General features: G+C 51.9%; 1 protein-coding gene across 4 annotated transcripts in view; it reads left to right on the top strand.

The window, feature by feature from the left end:
• The window catches only part of LOC105474287 (SMG6 nonsense mediated mRNA decay factor), a 248,234-nt gene that overhangs the window by 217,265 nt on the left and 10,917 nt on the right, over window positions 1–20,052 (top strand). For all 4 annotated transcript variants that reach the window (XM_071082118.1, XM_071082117.1, XM_071082116.1 and 1 more), the window contains 2 exons: window positions 3,363–3,539; window positions 8,718–8,864. In XM_071082118.1, the coding sequence (XP_070938219.1) occupies window positions 3,363–3,539; window positions 8,718–8,864 (324 nt within the window). The remainder of the gene's footprint in view (window positions 1–3,362; window positions 3,540–8,717; window positions 8,865–20,052) is intronic.

Below are 20,052 nucleotides of genomic sequence, written 5' to 3'. Positions count from 1 at the left end.
GTCTCCTACAGAACTCCGGCGTCAGGAGAGCTGTGGTCCTCTTCCCAGTGGGCCTGTCCCCCACGTTAAGGCAGAATGCTTTTGCAGACAGGCCAGTGAGCTACAGACAGGTTTCTCTGTGCCTCTGGGCAAGCCCTGGACATTCTGCCTCTCAGTTTCTCCATCTCCTAAAGAGCTCAAACTTCGCCCTTCTCACTCCCACAGTACACTTTACACAGCTTTGACCATCCTCCCTGCTGCTTGGATTGCAAAGGACAGAGGACACTTTTCCAAGACAGACAACCTTGCTCTCTCCAAGCAGGTAGAATCCTTTTCAGGCCTGTTAACACACGGTCAGAGACCCCAGTGGATCACAGCCTTTTGCATATCAGCCAGCAGTGTCCTTGTCCTAGAGGAGGAACTAATGGCTATGGCAGACACAATCCCCAAGGAAACCAACTTCCTTCTGAATGGGTGGAAGTGAAAACCAGGAGAGGGCTACTCCTCGTTGCTTGTGTGTCCGTGGAATAGACAATTCCCACTGACCCTGTAAGGATGTGCTGCAGGCGGCCTCAGGATGTCCACATCCCTGGGTCCTGCTGTGCCCTGGAAATCCCCATCTCCAGGAGTCCCACGTCCACACATGTGGCTTTTCTCCCTCTCAGCCGGGAACCACGCTTTCTTAGCCACTCAGCGTACCACGTAGCCCATGCTCCAGCGGCAGCAATGCTCCTGCCCGCCTGTCTGTGCATGCACCTGTGGCACACTCCTGTCCTGGGCAGGTTTCCTCTGCGCACTGAGCAGGGGTGCCATTGTACCTCTCATCGTCCAGGTGAGGCCAAGGACCATTGTAAGCTTTTCCTCTGTCCTCTTCTCACCCCTTAGCTCCCCTCTCCTCTCCATTCAGTGGCAGCAGCCTCACACCAAAAAGGAAAGTCCTGGACCCGTTACATAATTCTCCATAGTGCAAGCAGTAGCTGGGGCATAAGGTCAGAGGTCGTGGTGGGGTCAGGTGGCTGACACACACTGTAACGACAAGGTGGTTAAAATTAGACCACAGAGAGGAAACTGGCAGTCTTGTGGAAATGCAGAAGTTTCCTATGCAAGTGAGAGGCTGGAGATGCAGGGAGCCACTGTGCGTGCTGCCTGCCAGGCTATTACTCATTTCGGCTCTGTTCTTTAATGCCTTTTAGCCCCTGCTTCTGTATTTCTAGCCTTCCTCATCACATGTTTGAATACACGCAATGGAACCATGGTTACCTGCCCTGGGCCAAAACAAGCTTTCCTTCTCCTTCACGGAGGTAAGCCCAGGACCGGGCACCCCAAGCTCAAGGGGCCGAACTTTTTCTATGCCCTTCTGGGAGGCCGAGAACCTTTTATGTCAACCTCTCAGGTGAAGGTGGTCAAAGTACTTAGCTTGAGATTCCAGCCTATAATGGTAACAGGGCCAATGGTGAGAGAAAGCAGAGAACACCCCTAGACGGGGTAGGAAAGCGGGGTTGGCTTTTGGTGAAGGTGGCAGAGGATGCAGCCACGGAGCACACAGTTGGCTGGCGTGTGCCGCAGTTGCCTGGGCAGCCAGCCTGCAGAGCGGTGCTCATTTATTTCCACTGTCTTAGAGAACATGGGTCATGCCTGCTTCATCTGCTGTCTGTGGTACCCAGCTGAGCTTCCCTGTGCTGTCTTTACTGTGAGTCTACTGTGTGCACAGCTTGTCCTTACAATTCTTGCCAGTGACGTACAAAAACGATGAGATTTAGGCGGCTTTGCCAGCAGATGGGTTGCTGTCCACGTGAGAGAGAGAACACCTGCACCTGTAAAGTGGTGATCATTTGTCTCCAGATCAGTCCCTCCCTGTGTGCTGCAGATAGAAGGGCCCTCTTTTTTTTTTTTTTTTTTTTTTTTTTTTTTTTTTTGAGACGGAGTCTCGCTCTGTCGCCCAGGCTGGAGTGCAGTGGCCGGATCTCAGCTCACTGCAAGCTCCGCCTCCCGGGTTCATGCCATTCTCCTGCCTCAGCCTCCCGAGTAGCTGGGACTGCAGGCACCGCCGCCTCGCCCGGCTAGTTTTTTGTATTTTTAGTAGAGACGGGGTTTCACCGTGTTAGCCGGATGGTCTCGATCTCCTGACCTCGTCCGGCCTCCCAAAGTGCTGGGATTACAGGCTTGAGCCACCGCGCCCGGCCTGAAGGGACTTCTTAATGTGAAGTTCCTTTCACATTAAGAAATGAGGATGCATTAAAAGAGAGGCCGGGGCTAGTCAATGAGGATGAAGGGGCCGTCCCGTGTGGCACATCTGGCCACTAATGTGTGTTTCCCATGTGGAATGGCCTTCAGCTTTCAAGCTCCAGATCCAGCAGGGCCCCTCTCCCTTGCTGAGCACTCAGCCAACAGGGAGAAGAGGATGCTGGAGGCTAGAGATGAAGAGAAGGGCACAAAGGGGCAAGCATGGCGGAGAGTGCAAGCCAAGCAGACGGGTGTGCAGGAGAGGGCATACGTGTGTGGTGCCTCCGGGAGGGGGCCCGACAGGTGTGGAGGAGAGGGCATGCATGTGTGGTGCCTCCAGAAGGGGCCAGACTGGGGGACGGTGGACCCTTCATCTGAGACACTTACACATTTGACTGTTGCTCAGGATACTGAGTTTCATCTCAGCTAAATCAGCCCAGGCTTCTCTGACAGCATGACTTGTGTGCTCACATGGCCACGTGGGAGCGGCTTGGCGTAAACGTCAGAAAGAGCAGAGCTTTGGTGAAACATCCCCACTTGTCTCTCTCCTGACAATTTCCTGCCTGACTCCAGTCTCTTGAGCATGAGGAGCTCTTAGATAGGGCAGGCACCTGTCAGGGGAAGTCCAAAATGATCTGGTTGAAATGAAACAGCCAAGAAAGCCCTTAGCATTCGTTTTGCACTTGGGCTGAAAATTCTCCTTTCGGGAGTCTGGAGCAGGGGTGCTGGGAGAGGCGTGGAGAGTGGCAGCGAGGGGCCCCAGAGAGCTCTATGCTGTGAAAGTACTCCGCTCTTCCCTCTGCTGATTCTAGACCAGACTTAGAAGAATGTCATGTATTCTGTTTTGTATCAGGACTTTAGTCAAATAAATGTAAGGCACCTGTTACTGGTCCCTGGGGTTGTCTGCTGCCCCAGAGATAACCTAAGGAGAGACTGTGGGACCTTCCTTCCCTCAGACAGTCTTGGTCCTCGACCTGCCCTGGGCCCTCACTTATCACCTGACATGACCTGGTGCCCTCCACACCCTGTCATTCATTCTGACCCCCTTGCCTGGTAGCTTTGACACACTTCCCCTGTGCCCCTCAGCCGGCAAGCAACATCTCGTCTCCATCTTCCCTTTCAGAAAATGCTGTTTTTCTTCTCTCCCTCTCACCCTGTAGGTTATTGCAGCTGACTGCAAAAGGGTCACAGTGCTGAAGTATTTTCTGGAAGCCCTTTGTGGACAAGAAGAGCCTCTGCTGGCATTCAAGGGTGGAAAGTATGTGTCAGTGGCACCCGTCCCAGACACCATGGGAAAGGAAATGGGAAGCCAAGAGGGAACACGACTGGAAGATGAGGTACTATGCAGGAAGAGCCCGCTGTGGCAGAGGGAAGGCCCCCTCCCCATTCTACCCGTGGCTTCAGCTTCTACTCCTGCTTATTTATGAGCACAGAGAGCAGTGTCTGTGTTAATATGACCAGCCACCTTCTTGAGAGTGTGCTCTCCTGGTGCCCCTTCCTGCCAGTCCACCCCGGTGCCTCCATCCCACTCCGCTACAAGTTCCAGATGCTTCTTTTAATGCTGCATTGAGGAGAAGGGAGGAAAAGAAAGAAACAAGGAGTTGAATAATGTGCAGCTCTCGAGGCTTAGGAAAGGGAGAGAGAGGAGGGGTCAGGATCAAGTTTATAGATGTGTGGAGCCCAGTGCAGCACAGGCCTGAACTCCAGCCTGCAGCACACGTACAGGAAGAGCTGACATTGCTGGCCCTGTGTGGAAAATCACCCCTCCCCCGGCCTGCCCTCCCTCCTTGTTCCCTCCCTCCCTCCTGCACATCCTGATGTGATTAAGGAATTCTCCTCTTGTTTGTTTGCCCTTGGTTGTTCCTGTAGCCCTTGCTTCACTCCAGACTCGTTGTGTGTGTCTGTGTGTGTGTGTGTGTGTGTGTGCGCGCGCGCACATGCACGAGCCTGTGTACCCGCCCCTGCAAAACTCCACTGGCAGTTGCCCTGCCCTATATATTGCTATTGCATATACGTGTCTTTCTGGGGGTGATTGTTGATGTGGGTTTGTGTGTCAGTTTGAGTAAACACTGCTGCCAGCTTCCCTGCTGTCTGTGGGTTCTGAGTGGATGTGAGTGTGATGTTGTTGGAGCATGTATGCATTTAGTATCACTGCCAGCTGCCCTGCTGTGTGTCTGGGTGTGGGTAATTCTGTCTGGGTGTGTGTTCACACACACCTCACTTTTGCCTGAAGGTTGACTCTTTTTACCACACAGTGTTAAAGACAGGAGACTTAGGTGGGAAGGAACATGGGACTAAGGGAAGGGACGGAAGCGATTCTAGCCAGGGGCCAGGTCACCCATAGGCCAACACAGTCATTTGGCCCGCAGCAGTCTCAAGCGCCCGGTAGAGCAGGGCGGGGTACAGGGATGAAATCAGCAACAGGCCAAGGAAGCCAGATGTCAGCTGGAAGCTGTCGTTTGTGATCTGAAACAGTGATAGAGCAGCCACCTTTGGATCAGAGACGGAGAGCAGCAGAGTCTTGGACTGGCTTCATTAGAATAACTGGAGAGCCCCACCCCACCCCTGGTGACATAGAACTCAGCTTCCAGGACAGAGGTGGTTCCAGGGATAAAGCTGAGCCTGGGATTCCAGACTCTCCAGATGAAACCTGGGCAGGGAATAATGGGAAAGAATGAGCTGTTAGCATGGGAGGGGACAGCAGGCTTGCTGAGCTGGCAGGGTGTCCAGGCTTCAGGCAGGGCAGAGCAAGTGCCACCCAAGCCCTGGGCACTGTGTGGGGAAGCACCGGTGGGCAGTGCCTCCATCAGCTATTTCACCCGCACTTGAAGGCTGAGGGCAGAGCCAGGTTAGTCCCAGGCTTGCCCCAAGATGCCCTCTGGCCAGTGGAGCCTGCAGTGCCAAATACAGTGAGGCAGGTGGGGCCCAGAGAGGGCCACAGCATCGAAGCCAGAGAAGGCCTTCTCTGCCCTCACAGGGAACAGATCACTTCTCTGGTCCCAGATCTTGGTAGTGCCACACTTTTTTTTTCTCGTTCTAAGGCTTATTGACCAGACAAAGGTTGTGACCCCCGCCAGGCTGCCCACTTCTTCCTTTTCCCACGAGTCTCCTGGGTTCCTTCATGTTAGTGGCCTCTGGGAAACTCTACTTACCCTAGTCTGTGTAATTTCATAACCTTGCACTTCCTCGTTTACTGTGAGAGCTGAGCGAACCTCAGACAAGCCTCTCTGACCCTGTTTTGACCTCCGTCAAGCTCACTTCAAGCCCCGTGATAACCTTGTATATCCCTAGTCAGAGCAGGCAGAGGCAGTGTTTCCCCACGGGCTAGGCAGGCATTCTGTCCCACTCACTGCAGTCGGGGTTAACCCCATGAACAAGGAAGTGAATGCGCAGTTTTCCTCCTTTCCATGGTCTGGGCCTCTCTGGATGTGAGTCCTGTGGCACTGTAGCATGCCTGTGTCAGATGAACGGTGACTGTGGACAACATCCCAGACTCCTGACATCTCTTAGGATAGTGACAGTTCTGGCCTCATCCTCAGATCTCATCTCTCCCCAAACTGCGAAACTGAATCACTTCAGCAGATTGGGAGAGGTAGGGAAAGATGTTTCTTCAGACATTGTTCTTTGTGAATAGAACACAGTTTAGTTGCTTCGGGGTGTTACCAAAAAACCCCTAGATTCTGCTCCCAAGACAAAGTATACCTCTGTCATCTACCCAGCCCCCCACCTAAGTAATCCCTTTCAGTCAAGCTGGACAGTTAGAGGAGAGAGCAGTCTGTACTCAACAGGTCTAGGGTGGCCTACAGCAGGTCTAACAATGCTGAGCCACTAAGGGCCGGATCTGAGCTTATGGTCTAGATTCAGGATGGCTTGGCTCAGTATTACTGGCAAGAGCATAAACTTCGGAGTCAGATTCACTTGGGCTTGAATCTCTGCTCTGCCTTTACTCGCTGTGTGACCCTGAGCAAGGTGTTGACTTCTGAACCTCAGTTTGTTCATGTATAAGATAGGGATGGTGATAGCACATATCTTATCTCACAGGCTGTTGTGAGGATTAACTGAGTTAATACATGAAAAATGCTTAGCCCAGTACCTGGCCAATAATAAGCACTGAGTAAGTGATACCTGTTGTCATCATTGTCATTATTATAATCCAGTTAGAAACAGGAACTTTCTACTAAATTATTCCCCGTGTACCCATGCTGACCCTGTCCCTCAAGGGAAGCTATCTTGGGCAGCTGCATGTTCTCTGTTGACCAAGGCCAAAAGTAAGAAAGCAAGGAATGGAGCCTAGGACCACCCAGGGAGTGATGGCTGCTAAGAGCTGAGGCTGCAAGTAGGGAGGTGCCATCCCTGGGGAATGCACCACCAGCCTGGCAGGAGACTCCTTAAGCCAGCCAGCCACCTCCTACCCTGCCCAGGCCCTGAAGGGCAGCTGAGCAAGGTCATGTCGTGTGAGTTGCTGTAAAGGGGTCCAGCAATCCTCACACCACCGGGCTGGAGTCTTAAAAAGAAACCAGGGCAAGGTCTGCTGAGCTGCAGCATCTGTCCCTGGTGCTGTCTGGGGCAAGGGAACTTCCACGCCTGATTCCCAGCTGTTGGCTAGAGTTGATTCCTATCAGATCGTTAGCATGAATTAGATTTAAATTGGGTGGTTTAACTTTCTCTATTGTTTCCCTCTTGAATCATTGGTGACTTCAGAATGAAAATAGGCCTAAAGTTTGACTTTGTGAGTGTGTACGAGGGAGAACACAGAGTGTGAGTACAAGCACGCAGGTGTACATGTGTGATTGTGAGTGACTTACGGTGTAACTCTCTGTGTGTACGAGGGAGAACACAGTGTGAGTACAAGCACGCAGGTGTACATGTGTGATTGCGAGTGACTTACAGTGTAACTCTCTGTGTGTACGAGGGAGAACACAGAGTGTGAGTACAAGCACGCAGGTGTACATGTGTGATTGCGAGTGACTTACAGTGTAACTCTCTGTGTGTACGAGGGAGAACACAGAGTGTGAGTACAAGCACGCAGGTATACATATGTGGTTGCGAGTGACTGATGGTGTAACTCTCTGTGTACGAGGGAGAACACAGAGTGTGTACAAGCACGCAGGTGTACATATGTGGTTGCAAGTGACTTATGGTGTAACTCTGTGTGTACGAGGGAGAACACAGAGTGTGAGTACAAGCATGCATGTGTACATGTGTGATTGCGAGGACTTATGGTGTAACTGTGTACGAGGGAGAACACAGAGTGTGAGTACAAGCACGCAGGTGTACATGTGTGATTGCGAGTGACTGATGGTGTAACTGTGTGTACGAGGGAGAACACAGAGTGTGAGTACAAGCACGCAGGTGTACATGTGTGATTGCGAGTGACTTATGGTGTAACTCTGTGTGTACGAGGGAGAACACAGAGTGTGAGTACAAGCACGCAGGTGTACATATGTGGTTGCGAGTGACTTATGGTGTAACTGTGTGTACGAGGGAGAACACAGAGTGTGAGTACAAGCATGCAGGTGTACATGTGTGATTGCGAGTGACTTATGGTGTAACTGTGTACGAGGGAGAACACAGAGTGTGAGTACAAGCACGCAGGTGTACATATGTGATTGCGAGTGACTTATGGTGTAACTCTGTGTACGAGGGAGAACACAGAGTGTGAGTACAAGCATGTAGGTGTACATGTGTGATTGCGAGTGACTTATGGTGTAACTCTGTGTACGAGGGAGAACACAGAGTGTGAGTACAAGCACGTAGGTGTACATGTGTGATTGCGAGGACTTATGGTGTAACTCTCTGTGTGTACGAGGGAGAACACAGTGTGAGTACAAGCACGCAGGTGTACATGTGTGATTGCGAGTGACTTATGGTGTAACTCTGTGTACGAGGGAGAACACAGAGTGTGAGTACAAGCATGTAGGTGTACATGTGTGATTGCGAGTGACTTATGGTGTAACTCTGTGTACGAGGGAGAACACAGAGTGTGAGTACAAGCACGTAGGTGTACATGTGTGATTGTGAGGACTTATGGTGTAACTCTCTGTGTGTACGAGGGAGAACACAGTGTGAGTACAAGCACACAAGTGTACATGTGTGATTGCGAGGACTTATGGTGTAACTCTGTGTGTACGAGGGAGAACACAGTGTGAGTACAAGCACACAAGTGTACATGTGTGATTGCGAGGACTTATGGTGTAACTCTCTGTGTGTACGAGGGAGAACACAGTGTGAGTACAAGCACGCAGGTGTACATGTGTGATTGCGAGTGACTTATGGTGTAACTCTCTGAGGGAAGAGGCCCAGAGTATAAAAGAGAGCAGCTCCGGGGGAAGAGTGACAGCTTCTGTCTACCTCCCTTTGCCTGAGTAGAGGGAAGCACACACCAGGGGACCCTTTGCAAGGGATGGGCCCAGTCTGCATGGGTGAGGGACCACAAGGGCAATGTCGGGTTCAGTAAGTGCCGTGGATTCAGCTAACTGTCTCCTCTTTCTCCTGGTCGGCTCCACCACCCAAAGGAGGAGGATGTGGTGATCGAAGACTTTGAGGAAGACTCAGAGGCTGAAGGCAGCGGGGGCGAGGATGACATCAGGGAACTTCGGGCCAAGAAGCTGGCTCTGGCCAGGAAGATAGCTGAGCAGCAGCGTCGCCAGGAAAAGATCCAGGTGAAGTCGGCCTGGGGAGCGTGGTTCCCACGATGGGGGTTGCTGTCCAAGGCATGAGAGGATGTGGGCAGAGAGCAGAGCTGAGCAGGACACTAAGGAAGAGTTGCAGTGTTCTCTCTAGCTCTACCCGTTTTGTACTCTACCACTAAATTCTGGTAGCAAGTTTGGTGCCTAGAGTCTCCCTTGTCCTGGGCTCCAAGGCAGGGGTAGGGTCTTCTGAGAGCATCTGAGAGAAGCTGCTTCCCCAGTGAGAATCTACAGATGCACACCACACATACATGATCTTTCACACAATTTGAGCGTTTCAGAGTCTCCCTGAGCCTTATCCAGATATTCCTGGAGAGGCTGTGGATTCTCAGTTCAGAACACCTATTCTCAGGGAGAGGATGTCATGGCCGCAGTCTGCTTACCTGGATTCTCACTGAAATGGAAGACCCCTCTGGACAAGATACTCCCTACACCCTGGCAGAGAGAAACGCCTTAGTCTCCACAGAGGGACTTTGGCCTCTCAGCCCTCTCACGGGCCTGCGTCTTCACCCCCAGCAAGTGTTTCCTCCTGCCCTTCCTAGGTCTGTTCCCTTGTGCCACAAGCGCACTTCCCGTCCTCTAGGGCTCGGGGCAGACAGGAAAGATGCAGTCCCGCTCCCCGTTTAAAGGCAAACCATGTGCACAGGGAAGCGTCAAGCCACCCACTCAGCCTCTTTAAGGATGCCCATTTCCAACCCTCTCCTTTGGCACAGGGTTTGATGCACGTGATCAGGCAGACCCGGTGACGGTCTAGGCCCTGCTGCCTGAGTAGCTTTGTAACGTGGGGCAAACTCTTCAGCTTCTCAGAGCCTGCTTCCTCGTCTGTAAAAGTGCTGGCCAGGCACAGTGGCTCACCCTGGAATCCTAGCACTTTGGGAGGCCTTGGCGGGCGGATCATAAGGTCAGGAGATCGAGACCATCCTGGATAACATGGTGAAACCCCGTCTCTACTAAAAATACAAAAAATTAGCTGGGTGTGGTGGCGTGTGCCTCTAATCCCAGCTACTCAGGAGGCTGAGGCAGGAGAATTGCTTGAACCCGGGAGGCAGAGGTTGCAGTGAGCCGAGATCGCGCCACTGAACTCCAACCTGGGCGACAGAGCGAGACTCCGTCTCAAAAAAAAGTGCTAGTGGCACCTATTTCCCAGAGTCACTGTGAGGCCTACATGGGATAGTGTATGTAAAGCACTTAGCATAGTGCATGGCACTTAGTATGTGCTCCATAAAGGGCCACCTTTGTCTGATATCTGTCTCATCACCCTGGCCAGGGAAGAGGAATGAATGCCAGTTGAGATCCGTCTGTCGCCCAGGCTGGAGTCCAGTGGTGCGATCTCGGCTCGCTCCAACCTCCACCTTCTGGGTTCAAGCGATTCTCTTGCCTCAGCCTCCAGAGTAGGTGGAATTACAGATGCCTGCCACCATGCCCAGCTAATTTTGTATTTTTAGTAGAGACAGGGTTTTGCCGTGTTTGCCAGGCCAGTCTTGAACTTCTGACCTTAGGTGATCCGCCCGCCTCTGCCTCCCAAAGTGCTGGGATTATAGGCATGAGCTATCACACTGGCCAAGATCCATCATTCTTTTGTTTTCTTTTTTTTTTTTTTTTTGAGATGGAGTCTCGCTGTGTCTCCCAGGCTGGAGTGCAGTGGCATGATCTCGGCTCACTGCAAGCTCCGCCTCCCAGGTTCACGCCATTCTCCCGCCTCAGCCTCCCAAGTAGCTGAGACTACAGGCGCCCGCCGCCACGCCCGGCTAGTTTTTTGTATTTTTAGTAGAGACGGGGTTTCACCATGTTAGCCAGGATAGTCTCGATCTCCTGACCTCGTGATCCACCCGCCTCGGCCTCCCAAAGTGCTGAGATTACAGGCTTGAGCCACCGCGCCCGGCCCATTCTTTTGTTTTCTTTTGTTTTGTTTTGAGATGAAGTCTTGCCCTGTTGCCCAGGCTGGAGTGCAGTGGCACAATCTCAGCTCACTGCAACCTCCGCCTCCCGGGTTGAAACGATTCTCCTGCCTCAGCCTCCCAGGTAGCTGGGATTACAGGCGCCTGCCACCATGCCCAGCTAATTTTTGTATTTTTAGTAGAAACGGGGTTTCACCATGTTGGCCAGGCTGGTGTCGAACTCCTGACCTCAGGTGATCTGCCCGCCTTGGCCTCCCAAAGTGCTGGGATTATAGGCATGAGCCACTACGCCCAGCATCCATCATTCTTTAGACAGATCCACGGCCCTGCTGCCATTGGCGGCCCTGCTGCCATTGGAATCAGTGTGTAATACTGATCATCCATGTAATACCAGCATCATCCATTGTTGTGTGGCTGCCTCCCCAGCCCTGCTGTGGGTCTGCATGTAAACTTATGTGTGACCCTCAAAACAGCTTCATCATGCTTTTTTTTTTTCTTTCTTTTTTTTTTTTTTTTTTTTTTTTTTTTGAGATGGAGTCTTCACTGTCACCAGGCTCGAGTGCAATGTCGTGATCTCGGCTCACTGCAACCCCTGCCTCCTAGGTTCAAGTGATTCTCCTGCCTCAGCCTCCCGAGTAACTGGGACTACAGGTGTGCACTACCACGCCCAGCTAATTTTTTGTATTTTTCATAGAGATCAGGTTTCACCATGTTGGCCAGGATGGTCTCGATCTCTTGACTTCGTGATCTGCCCACCTTGTCCTCCCAAAGTGCCCTCATGCTGCTTTTCTTGCTCTTCTTCACCATCTGTTTTCCGAGAAGTTCTGTTTCTACCTTCATTTCTTGACTCTCAACCCAGCAGTTACGGAAACTGTTGTGTCAAAAATCACCAACATGGCCAGGCACGGTGGCTCACACCTATAATGCCAACATTTTGGGAGGCCATGGTGGGTGGATCATTTGAGGTGAGGAGTTCGAGACCAGCCTGGTCAACATGGTGAAACCCCATCTCTACTAAAAATACAAAAGTTAGCCGGGTGTGGTGGCGAGTGCCTGTGGTCCCCACTACTTGGGAGACTGAGGCAGGAGAATCTTTTGAACCCAGGAGGTGGAGGTTGCAGTGAGCCAAGATTGCGCCACCACACTCCAGCCTGGGCAACAGAGCAAGACTCCATCTTAAAAAAAAGGGAAAATCACCGATGACCTATCTTTATGAAAACTCAGTCTGTGTCGTATTTGACCTCCTTTTGTCTTTGGGCCCTAAAGCCAGCTTCCTTCAGCTTCACTTTAGCATCAGTGAATGACCCCTTGTCTTCTCTCTGTTCACCAGACCACCCTCCTGGGCTTCCTCACCACCATTGTTTTTTTGGTCCCCTCCATGCTTCCTTTTACTCATTAGCCTCAGCAAGCTGAGTTAGTGTTCAGCAGACATGTATTCAGTGGCCAGGCGCGGTGGCTTGCGCCTGTAATCCCAGCACTTTGGGAGGCCAAGGCCAGCAGATCACTTGAGGTCAGGAGTTCAAGACCAGCCTGGCCAACATGGTGAAGCCCTGTCTCCACTAAAAATACAAAAATTAGCCGGGCGTGGTGGCGGGCACCTGTACTCCCAGCTACTCAGGAGGCTGAAGCAGGAGAATCGGTTGAACCTGGGAGGTGGAGGTTGCAGTGAGCCAAGATCGAGCCACTGTACTTTAGCCCTGGGCGAGACTCTGTCAAAAAAAAAAAATGTATTCAGTGACAATAATAGTAGCAACTAGAGCATCATCTTAAATTCCACCCTGGCTTTTAATCCCTAGTATCTAATTTCATATTAAATACTGTTTATTCACACATTTATTCCCTCCTTTCCTCTCTATTTCTATTGCCACTACTACTACTCTAGGTCAAGTAGCTGCTTAGAGGGTAGCAATCAAGGCCCCTGTGTTGCACAGCCCCACAAGGTGCCATTTCCCTTGTTTCTGTGAATGGCACTTCCTGGAGTTTGTGGCACACAGTCTGCCCACTGGGCTTCTGTTCACTGCGCTGCCTCCATCATTCTTTTCCTGAAGGAGCCACTCCCCTGCTCAGAAATCATCAGGCCTTTGCTTGGCTTGTAAAATAAAGTCTAATTCCCTATTATTGGCATTTAAGGCTTTTCAATCTGTTCCCAGTCTGTTTTCCAGCCTCTTCTCCCACTACCCCATCCCTCATGAACCCTTACTAGTTATATGACATTGGGCAGATTATTTAACTTTTCTGAACCTGTTTCCTCATCTGTATAATGAAAGTAATGCCGGACACAGTGGGCACGTGCCTATGGTTCAGACTACTCAGGAGGCTGAGGCTGGATGATAGCTTGAGCCTGGGAGTACGAGGCTACAGTGTGCAGTGATCATGCCTGTGAATAGCCATTGCAGCATGGCAAAACCCCACCTCTTAAAAACACTAAAAAGTGAAAGTGGTAAAAGCACCAACATTAGAGCTGTCGTGAAGTCTCAGAATGAATCACAGTGCGTGTAAAATGCCTGTCCAGACACCAAGGCCCTCCTGCCTGGACAGTGACACTAACCTTCCTTTCCACTCCCTAGACATGCTCTGCCCTTTTCCACTCTTGGGTTTTTGTTCATGCTGTCCTTCAAAGCAAAGTGCCCTTTTTCTGCTCCATATATCTTGTTACCTGTCGAAATTCTATTCCTCCTTCAATCCCCAGATGAAACTCCATTTCCCCAGTGAGGCCACCCCTGGTCTCCCCCAGGAGGGATCCGTCTGCCTTTGCTTAGTGTTCCTTTGACACTCATCAGACTTCATTTGTGGACCTGCTATCATGTCTCATGTTACAGTTATTTCTGGACTTGTTTCCCACATTGTACTGTGAACTCCTTGGAATCGGGAGGCATGTCTTCAGCTCAGTTTAGCAAGTGGCACTGAGCATTTACTATGCTAGTGTCTGGGGGACACAGAACTAATCCCATTCCAGAGTGTAGTACAATGGTACAATGTGGTGGAGTCCTTGACAAGTGATTTGAAGTGTGAACGAGTGTCCATACAAAACGGAAGTCCAGGATGCCGAGGAAGCACATGCTGCCAGAACCCATCCCCTTCTGGAGCTTCGTGTTTAGCTTTTGCCTCTCCAGCGACCAACAGCACCTTCAGGATTGGAGGTCTCCTCCAACACTTGACTTCCAGTGCCCCTGGCAGGCCCTGTCCAGGCTGCCTGTTCTCCCGATGAGCTCCTGCTGAGGAGGCTGCTTAGGCCCAAGCATGGAAGGCCTGCTGCGGGCCAGCTGGAGCTGGGGTTACTGTGGCCCCTTTAAGAACAGGCCCCACATGCACCAAGCTGGCGGCCCTGCCTCCTGTCAGCCTCCTTCCTCCAGCCTCACAGCCACAAGAGGATTTCTCAGCAGAGGAAAAATTCCCCCCTTCCCTTCCCCCCCCTTTAATGCCCGGGGCCCTTCACTTCCATAATTCTTCATTTTCCAGCCTTGAACGTAAGCCAGACACATCTGTCTGGCCATATGCGTGAACCCTGGAGTCTGTGCCGAGGTGGCTGTAAAACAGGGCCGGTGAAGGCCCTTCTGGGAGAGCACACACATGTGTGCCCTCAGGCCATTGGCTTCCTGCCCAGAACCACGGGGGCTTCAGTGCTCCAAACCCATGCTAACCTTTTCTTATTTTTCCTCTTTTTGTTTAATTTAAGGGGGGAAAATCCAAGGAAAAGGTATAAATTGTCCTGGGAGTGGGGGAGAGGCTCCTAGCTAGAGAGGCCATTATTGTTGGCAGGTACCTGGGTCACACTAATACAATAAGGAAGAAAGGAGCATCGAGTGAATTAAGATTGGAGGGATGGGCTGTAAATTACACTGCTCTGAACTCCATCAGTCTCCAGGGTGTTAACCGAGAGGTGTAAGGCAAGTCCCCAGTTCCCAGCGCCTTTCACAGATGTAGCAAAACAGGAACCACACATGTTTGGGGAAGGGGATATGAAGATGGGGTTGAAAAAAATCCTCCTGGCCCCCAGGATAGCTATAAAGTCCAAGTGAGATCTAGGGCTGTAACCACACCCCCACTTCCCTGCTCTTACCTAGACCCCTGGGCCTAAGCTCTTCTGCGAGCATGGGGGAGGTGAGGCCTGGCCTCCCTCTGCAGCCTGTCCCTCCCTGCTTCCGGCGTTGCACAGAGGCTGGTGAGTGGGGCCGACTGGAGGTCAGAAAAGGGGTGTGGGGAGCTCTCAGAGCCTGTGCAGCTGGAGCTGCAGCACCCAGGCAGGCCCCTGGATGCTGGGGGCGCCAAGTCCGCCCACCCAGGGCTTTGAGGCCACACTCTCCGGCTCAGCCCACGCTCTGCCTTGTTGCCTGAGACAGCTCCTCCTGTTGGTGCTGCCCACCTTGCTGCTTTTCTCCTGAGTTCTTTTCGTTCCCGTTGCCGTTCTTTGGAGTTGTTCAGAGACCAGGGCAGGGTACATGGTTTGGGAAGTTGGTCAGAAGTGCTTCATTCCTAACCAAACCCCCAGGGCAAAGCAGTCACTGAAAATGCTCCTCCAGGCATGAGGCGTGGCCTCTTGGCACCTCATGCTGGCGCTGGCCCTGTGAATCCCCCGCTTCCTCACTGCCTCTCTGAGGCTCTGCTGTGATTTGTGCTGCTGTCGGGCGGGGTCAGGTTTCCTGAGCAGTTGCAAACATCCCACCTGAAACATAACAGGCTCTTCCTCTGGCCACATCTATTGTTTCCCTCGGCATTATGGCCACAGTCTTGCTCTGTGGCCAGCAATGACATGTGTTCTGAAAATAGCTTCTCTCCCCTGTCCCTTTCCCGCCCACCCGCCCTCCTGAAGATGTAGTCCCTCCTTTGTGGAGGCCCCAGGAGTTCCACTCTAAATTTAGCTGCCGTCCATTCATACTGCCACCCAGCTAGGGGGGCTGTTGTGGAACAATGGGGTATGCACAGAGCCCCCCACACCTGTATGGAAGCTGGCGGAAGGCAGACACTCAGCCCTGGCTCCTGGCTGTCGGAGACAGGGTGGGAGCCAACACACCACCAGGCCGGGGGCACGTTCACGTCAAGGCAGGAAAGCACATCAGCCTGTAGAGTGGGCATCCGCCCTTCCCACCCAGGCCCGCTCCAGCCTCCCCAAAACCTGAGTGCTGGGCCTCCAGCTTGCTCCAGCACCATCCACTGGGGACCTGTCTTCCCACAGAGTGGCCAGGCCACTGTTTGAAACGCCCTCAGGCTCCTGCTCGGAGCAAGCTCAGAGGTGCCATGCTTAGCCCTGCCACTCCCTCTCCTCCATCAGGAAAGGGCCTTTTTAGATCAAGTTAGTTAAAGTTCAATCAGATTATCTTTAAGTGCCCTTCAGCTCTGAGACCCAGTGACTGAGCCCACTGTCCCCTGAAGTCCTGTGATACAACAGGTGGTATGCGAAGTATGACAGTGGAAACCACCAGAAAAGCAGGCAGTTCTCCTTGAGCACTTTACAGTCTAGTTTGAAAATAAGATCAGTCTTCCTGAAACAGTAAGAAATAGCAAACAAATTGCCATAGTTATATTTTAAAAGAATGCAAGAATATATTAAGTTCTGTGGTACATTTGGACATCCAGAAAAGCTGTTCTACGCAGCACTTTTTTTCATTAGCAGTGTACCCCAAACAAAGATGCTCTTCCTCCTGCTCCCCGGGGATGCTGCTGGTGGCTCTCCCCGGGGATGCTGCTGGTGGCTCTGCCCGCCTTCTCTAGCACACTTAATATCTGCCCCCTTTGGCTTCTGCTGGCCCAAGATGAACCATCAGCCAGTTCTTATCTCACTCACTGTTCCTATTTTTATTTTATTTCCAATTTTTCATTTACACATCCACATAGTGAAGATATATATATACAATAAGTCTTTTAATAGAAATCAGTAGCCAGGCATGGTGGCACATACCTGTAGTCCCAGGTACTTGGGAGGCCGAGGCGGAAGGATCACTTGAACCTGGGAGTTTGAGGCTGCAGTGACCTGTGATCACACCACTGCACTCCAGCCTGGGTGACAGAGTTAGACTCTCTCTTTTTTTTTTTTTTGAGATGGAGTTTCGCTCTTGTTGCCCAGGCTAGAGTGCAGTGGCATGGTCTCGGCTCACTATAACCTCTGCCTCCCAGGTTCAAGCAATTCTCCTGCCTCAGCCTCCTGAGTAGCTGGGATTACAGGCGTGTGCCACCATCCCCGGCTGATTTTTGTAGTTTTAGTAGAGATGGAGTTTCGCTATATTGTCCATGCTGGTCTCAAACTCCTGACCTAAGCAGTCTGTCCACCTCTGCCTCCCAAAGTGCTGGGATTACAGGCATGCGCCACCATGCCCGGCTAATTTTTATATTTTTAGTAGAGATGGGGTCTCACCATGTTGGTCAGGCTTGGATGAGACTCTCTCTTTTTTTTTGTTTGTTTGAGACGGAGTCTTGCTTTGTTGCCCAGGCTGGAGTGCAGGGGCACCATGTCGGCTCACTGCAACCTCTGCTGCCTGGGTTCAAGCATTTCTCCTGCCTCAGCTGTCTCTCTGAGGCAGTGATTACAGTGGCCGAGATTACAGGCATGAGCCACCACATCCAGCTAATTTTTGTATTTTTAGTAGAGACGGGGTTTCACCATGTTGGCCAGGATGGTCTCGAACTCCTGACCTCGTGATCCACCCGCCTCAGCCTCCCAAAGTGCTGGGAGTATAGGCGTGAGCCACCGTGCCTGGCCTGAGACTCATGTCTCTTTAAAAAAAAAAAAAAAAAAAGCTGGGCACAGTGACTCACGCTTGTAATCCCAGTTCTTTGGGGGACTGAGGCAGCAGATCACTTGAGGTCAGGAGTTTGAGACCAGTGTGGCCAACATGGTGACAACCCATCTCTACCAAAAATATAAAAATTAGCCGGGCGTGTTGGCTTACGCCTGTAATCCCGGCTACTCGGGAGGCTGAGGCAGGAGAATTGCTTGAACCCGGGAGGCAGAGATTGCAGTGAGCAGAGATCGTGCCATTGCACTCCAGCCTGGGCATCAGAGCAAGACTCCATCTCAAAATCAGTAGTCCTCTACTCCACCCCTCCTCATCCCCCATTCTGTTTCCTGGTGGTTTCCCCCAGATATTTATCCTCTGGATGTGTAGAAAATGAAAAACAGAGTTGGGAAGGAAGAAAAGAAGCTGGCATTTGTTGAGTTACTAATATGTGTTGGGCACTTTGCTAGGTACTTTCATATATAAGGTGAATGTGGAAATTTCCTGTGTTACAAACCTTCTAATTTCTGTTGAAGAGATTGCTCTGGCCAGAGAGGCTCAGGGATGAATGATTCTTCACCCTGTAGAGGGAAGGAAGCAGCCACGGTCCCTATGGGAGCCCCTAAGCAGAAGGAAAACCTCAGAAGGCCCTCTCCTGGTCTTGCTCTGCTTCATGGTCCAGGTTCTCCAAGTGCCACACCTCTTGTGTCAGCTCATTGAATTGCTGTTTGTAATGCTCAGTGTCTCAGCTTGCAACAGTAAGCATCATAAGATCATCTCCACTGTAGAGAAGGAACTTAACCTGCAAGAGTTTTTCTGGAGACCCAAGCCTGTTAGCTTCCTCCTTAGGTATTATTGTGTATCTGTTTCCCAGTTCTCTGCCAGCTTGCTCCAGGAAACTCCCATACCTCAGAGAAAATTGGTTACTTAGCACCTTCCAGAAACAGAATTATTTTTCTCTCACACATTTTATGCCAACTCAAGTCCTTATTGCCACCAGTCTGATTGAGAGTGTCCATACGTCGCTTGAGTTCCAAGTGCACTATCCAGGGATCACTGTGGCCCAACCTTAGCTGCCGCTAGAAGGTTCCTGTGGAACTCTCCTTCCGGGTCAGCACACTTGACTCCATGCCAGGGCCAGTCTGTCTGAACCACAGCATTCCGATTGCACCCCCCTCACCCCCACCAGAGGCTTCTGCAGCTTTTTACTCATACAAACAAAAATAAACCTCACTACCGGCCTCTGAACTCCACAGCGGCATGCTTCCCTTGCTCCCCAAGTGTCCCATGGCTGCGAGTGGGGACTTGGCAGTCTCCCCACCAACATCACTTTTTCACTCCCTGCGCATCCTGTGTCCTCCTCTTACCGTGCGACCCAGAGATCGGAATGGGACGTGACGGCCGGCACAGGCGCCGTGCACAGCTGCCAGGAATCTGACGGGTAAAATCTGGAAAAGTTGGGAGGGCAGATGCTAAACACACACACACACACACACACAGCGCCACTCAGAAAGGGCCGGAAATGCAGACACCCGTAGAAGGGTGCCTGTGGACTCCAAAGCCCTCGTCGGCCTGCTGCTCTTTTTAAGGGGACTGAGCCAGTCTTGTGACCCAGGTGTGACCCCCCCCCAGAGGCCCACCGGTACCCCAGGAGAAGAGGGAGCAGCCTCATCTCATCTCCTGAGACTCCGTGAGGGCATGCGGGGAACAGGAAGCAGTTGTTTGGTGACTCACTGGGCAGAGCCAGGTTAAGGGAAGTTGTCTGCAGGCGTCCCTGGGACCGGATGATGGCAGTACAGCTCCGACCACCCTCACGGGGCTTGGCCCCACCCCACCCCCAGGGAAGTGGCAGGGCTGCCCTCTCCGAAAGGCTGCGGCCTATTCACCTTTCTAGCCGCAAGCCAGAGCTAAGAACCCGGGGAAGTTAGAGTGTCTCTGGACCTTGCTTCTAGATTTTTCTCCTGTCCTGCCATCAGAACACACAGGTAGGCTCAGTTTGTCCCCAGCCTCCCTCGACCACTTGGCTTCAAGGCCCTCCTGCCTAATTGCCAGCAGTAGAGGTAGAATGGTACCAGAGCTTAGGAGCTGACTGTTCACATAGGGTAAAAAAAAATAATGGCAGCCAGTTCCACTTCCTTGATAGTCAGACCAGGCTGGACAGTCGTTTCTCAAGGCAGGAGAACTGAGATGGAAGTAGACTTGCGGGGCAGAGGCACAGTGCAGAGCTGGACCCCCCGCCCCTGTCACTCCACCTGCCACTGCTCCTGAGTCTCCCTGAGCCATGCTTATTCTGTCCCTGCTCACCCAGAAAGACAGATTTGAGAGCCACGGTATCAGGAAAGCATGCCTGGCAGCAGAAGAGCTGGACGGAGAGCGCATGGCCTGGGAAATGAGGAACGAGAGTGCTGATGCTCCTCCGCAAGAGGAGAAAGGGCAGAGAGGGGTTTACTGAACCTGAGTGGGGACCATTTCCTGTTCTTACAAAATGCCCAAGTCAGGTTTGTTGGAATGCATGTCACCCTGTAGGTGGCAGCCCTATGCAGAGTGTCAGTG

The sequence above is a fragment of the Macaca nemestrina genome, chromosome 17 (assembly GCF_043159975.1).
Source record: "Macaca nemestrina isolate mMacNem1 chromosome 17, mMacNem.hap1, whole genome shotgun sequence".
Classification (NCBI taxonomy): domain Eukaryota; kingdom Metazoa; phylum Chordata; class Mammalia; order Primates; family Cercopithecidae; genus Macaca; species Macaca nemestrina.
Note: the sequence above shows the minus strand (reverse complement) of the source record. Positions and strands in the feature narration are given on the sequence as shown.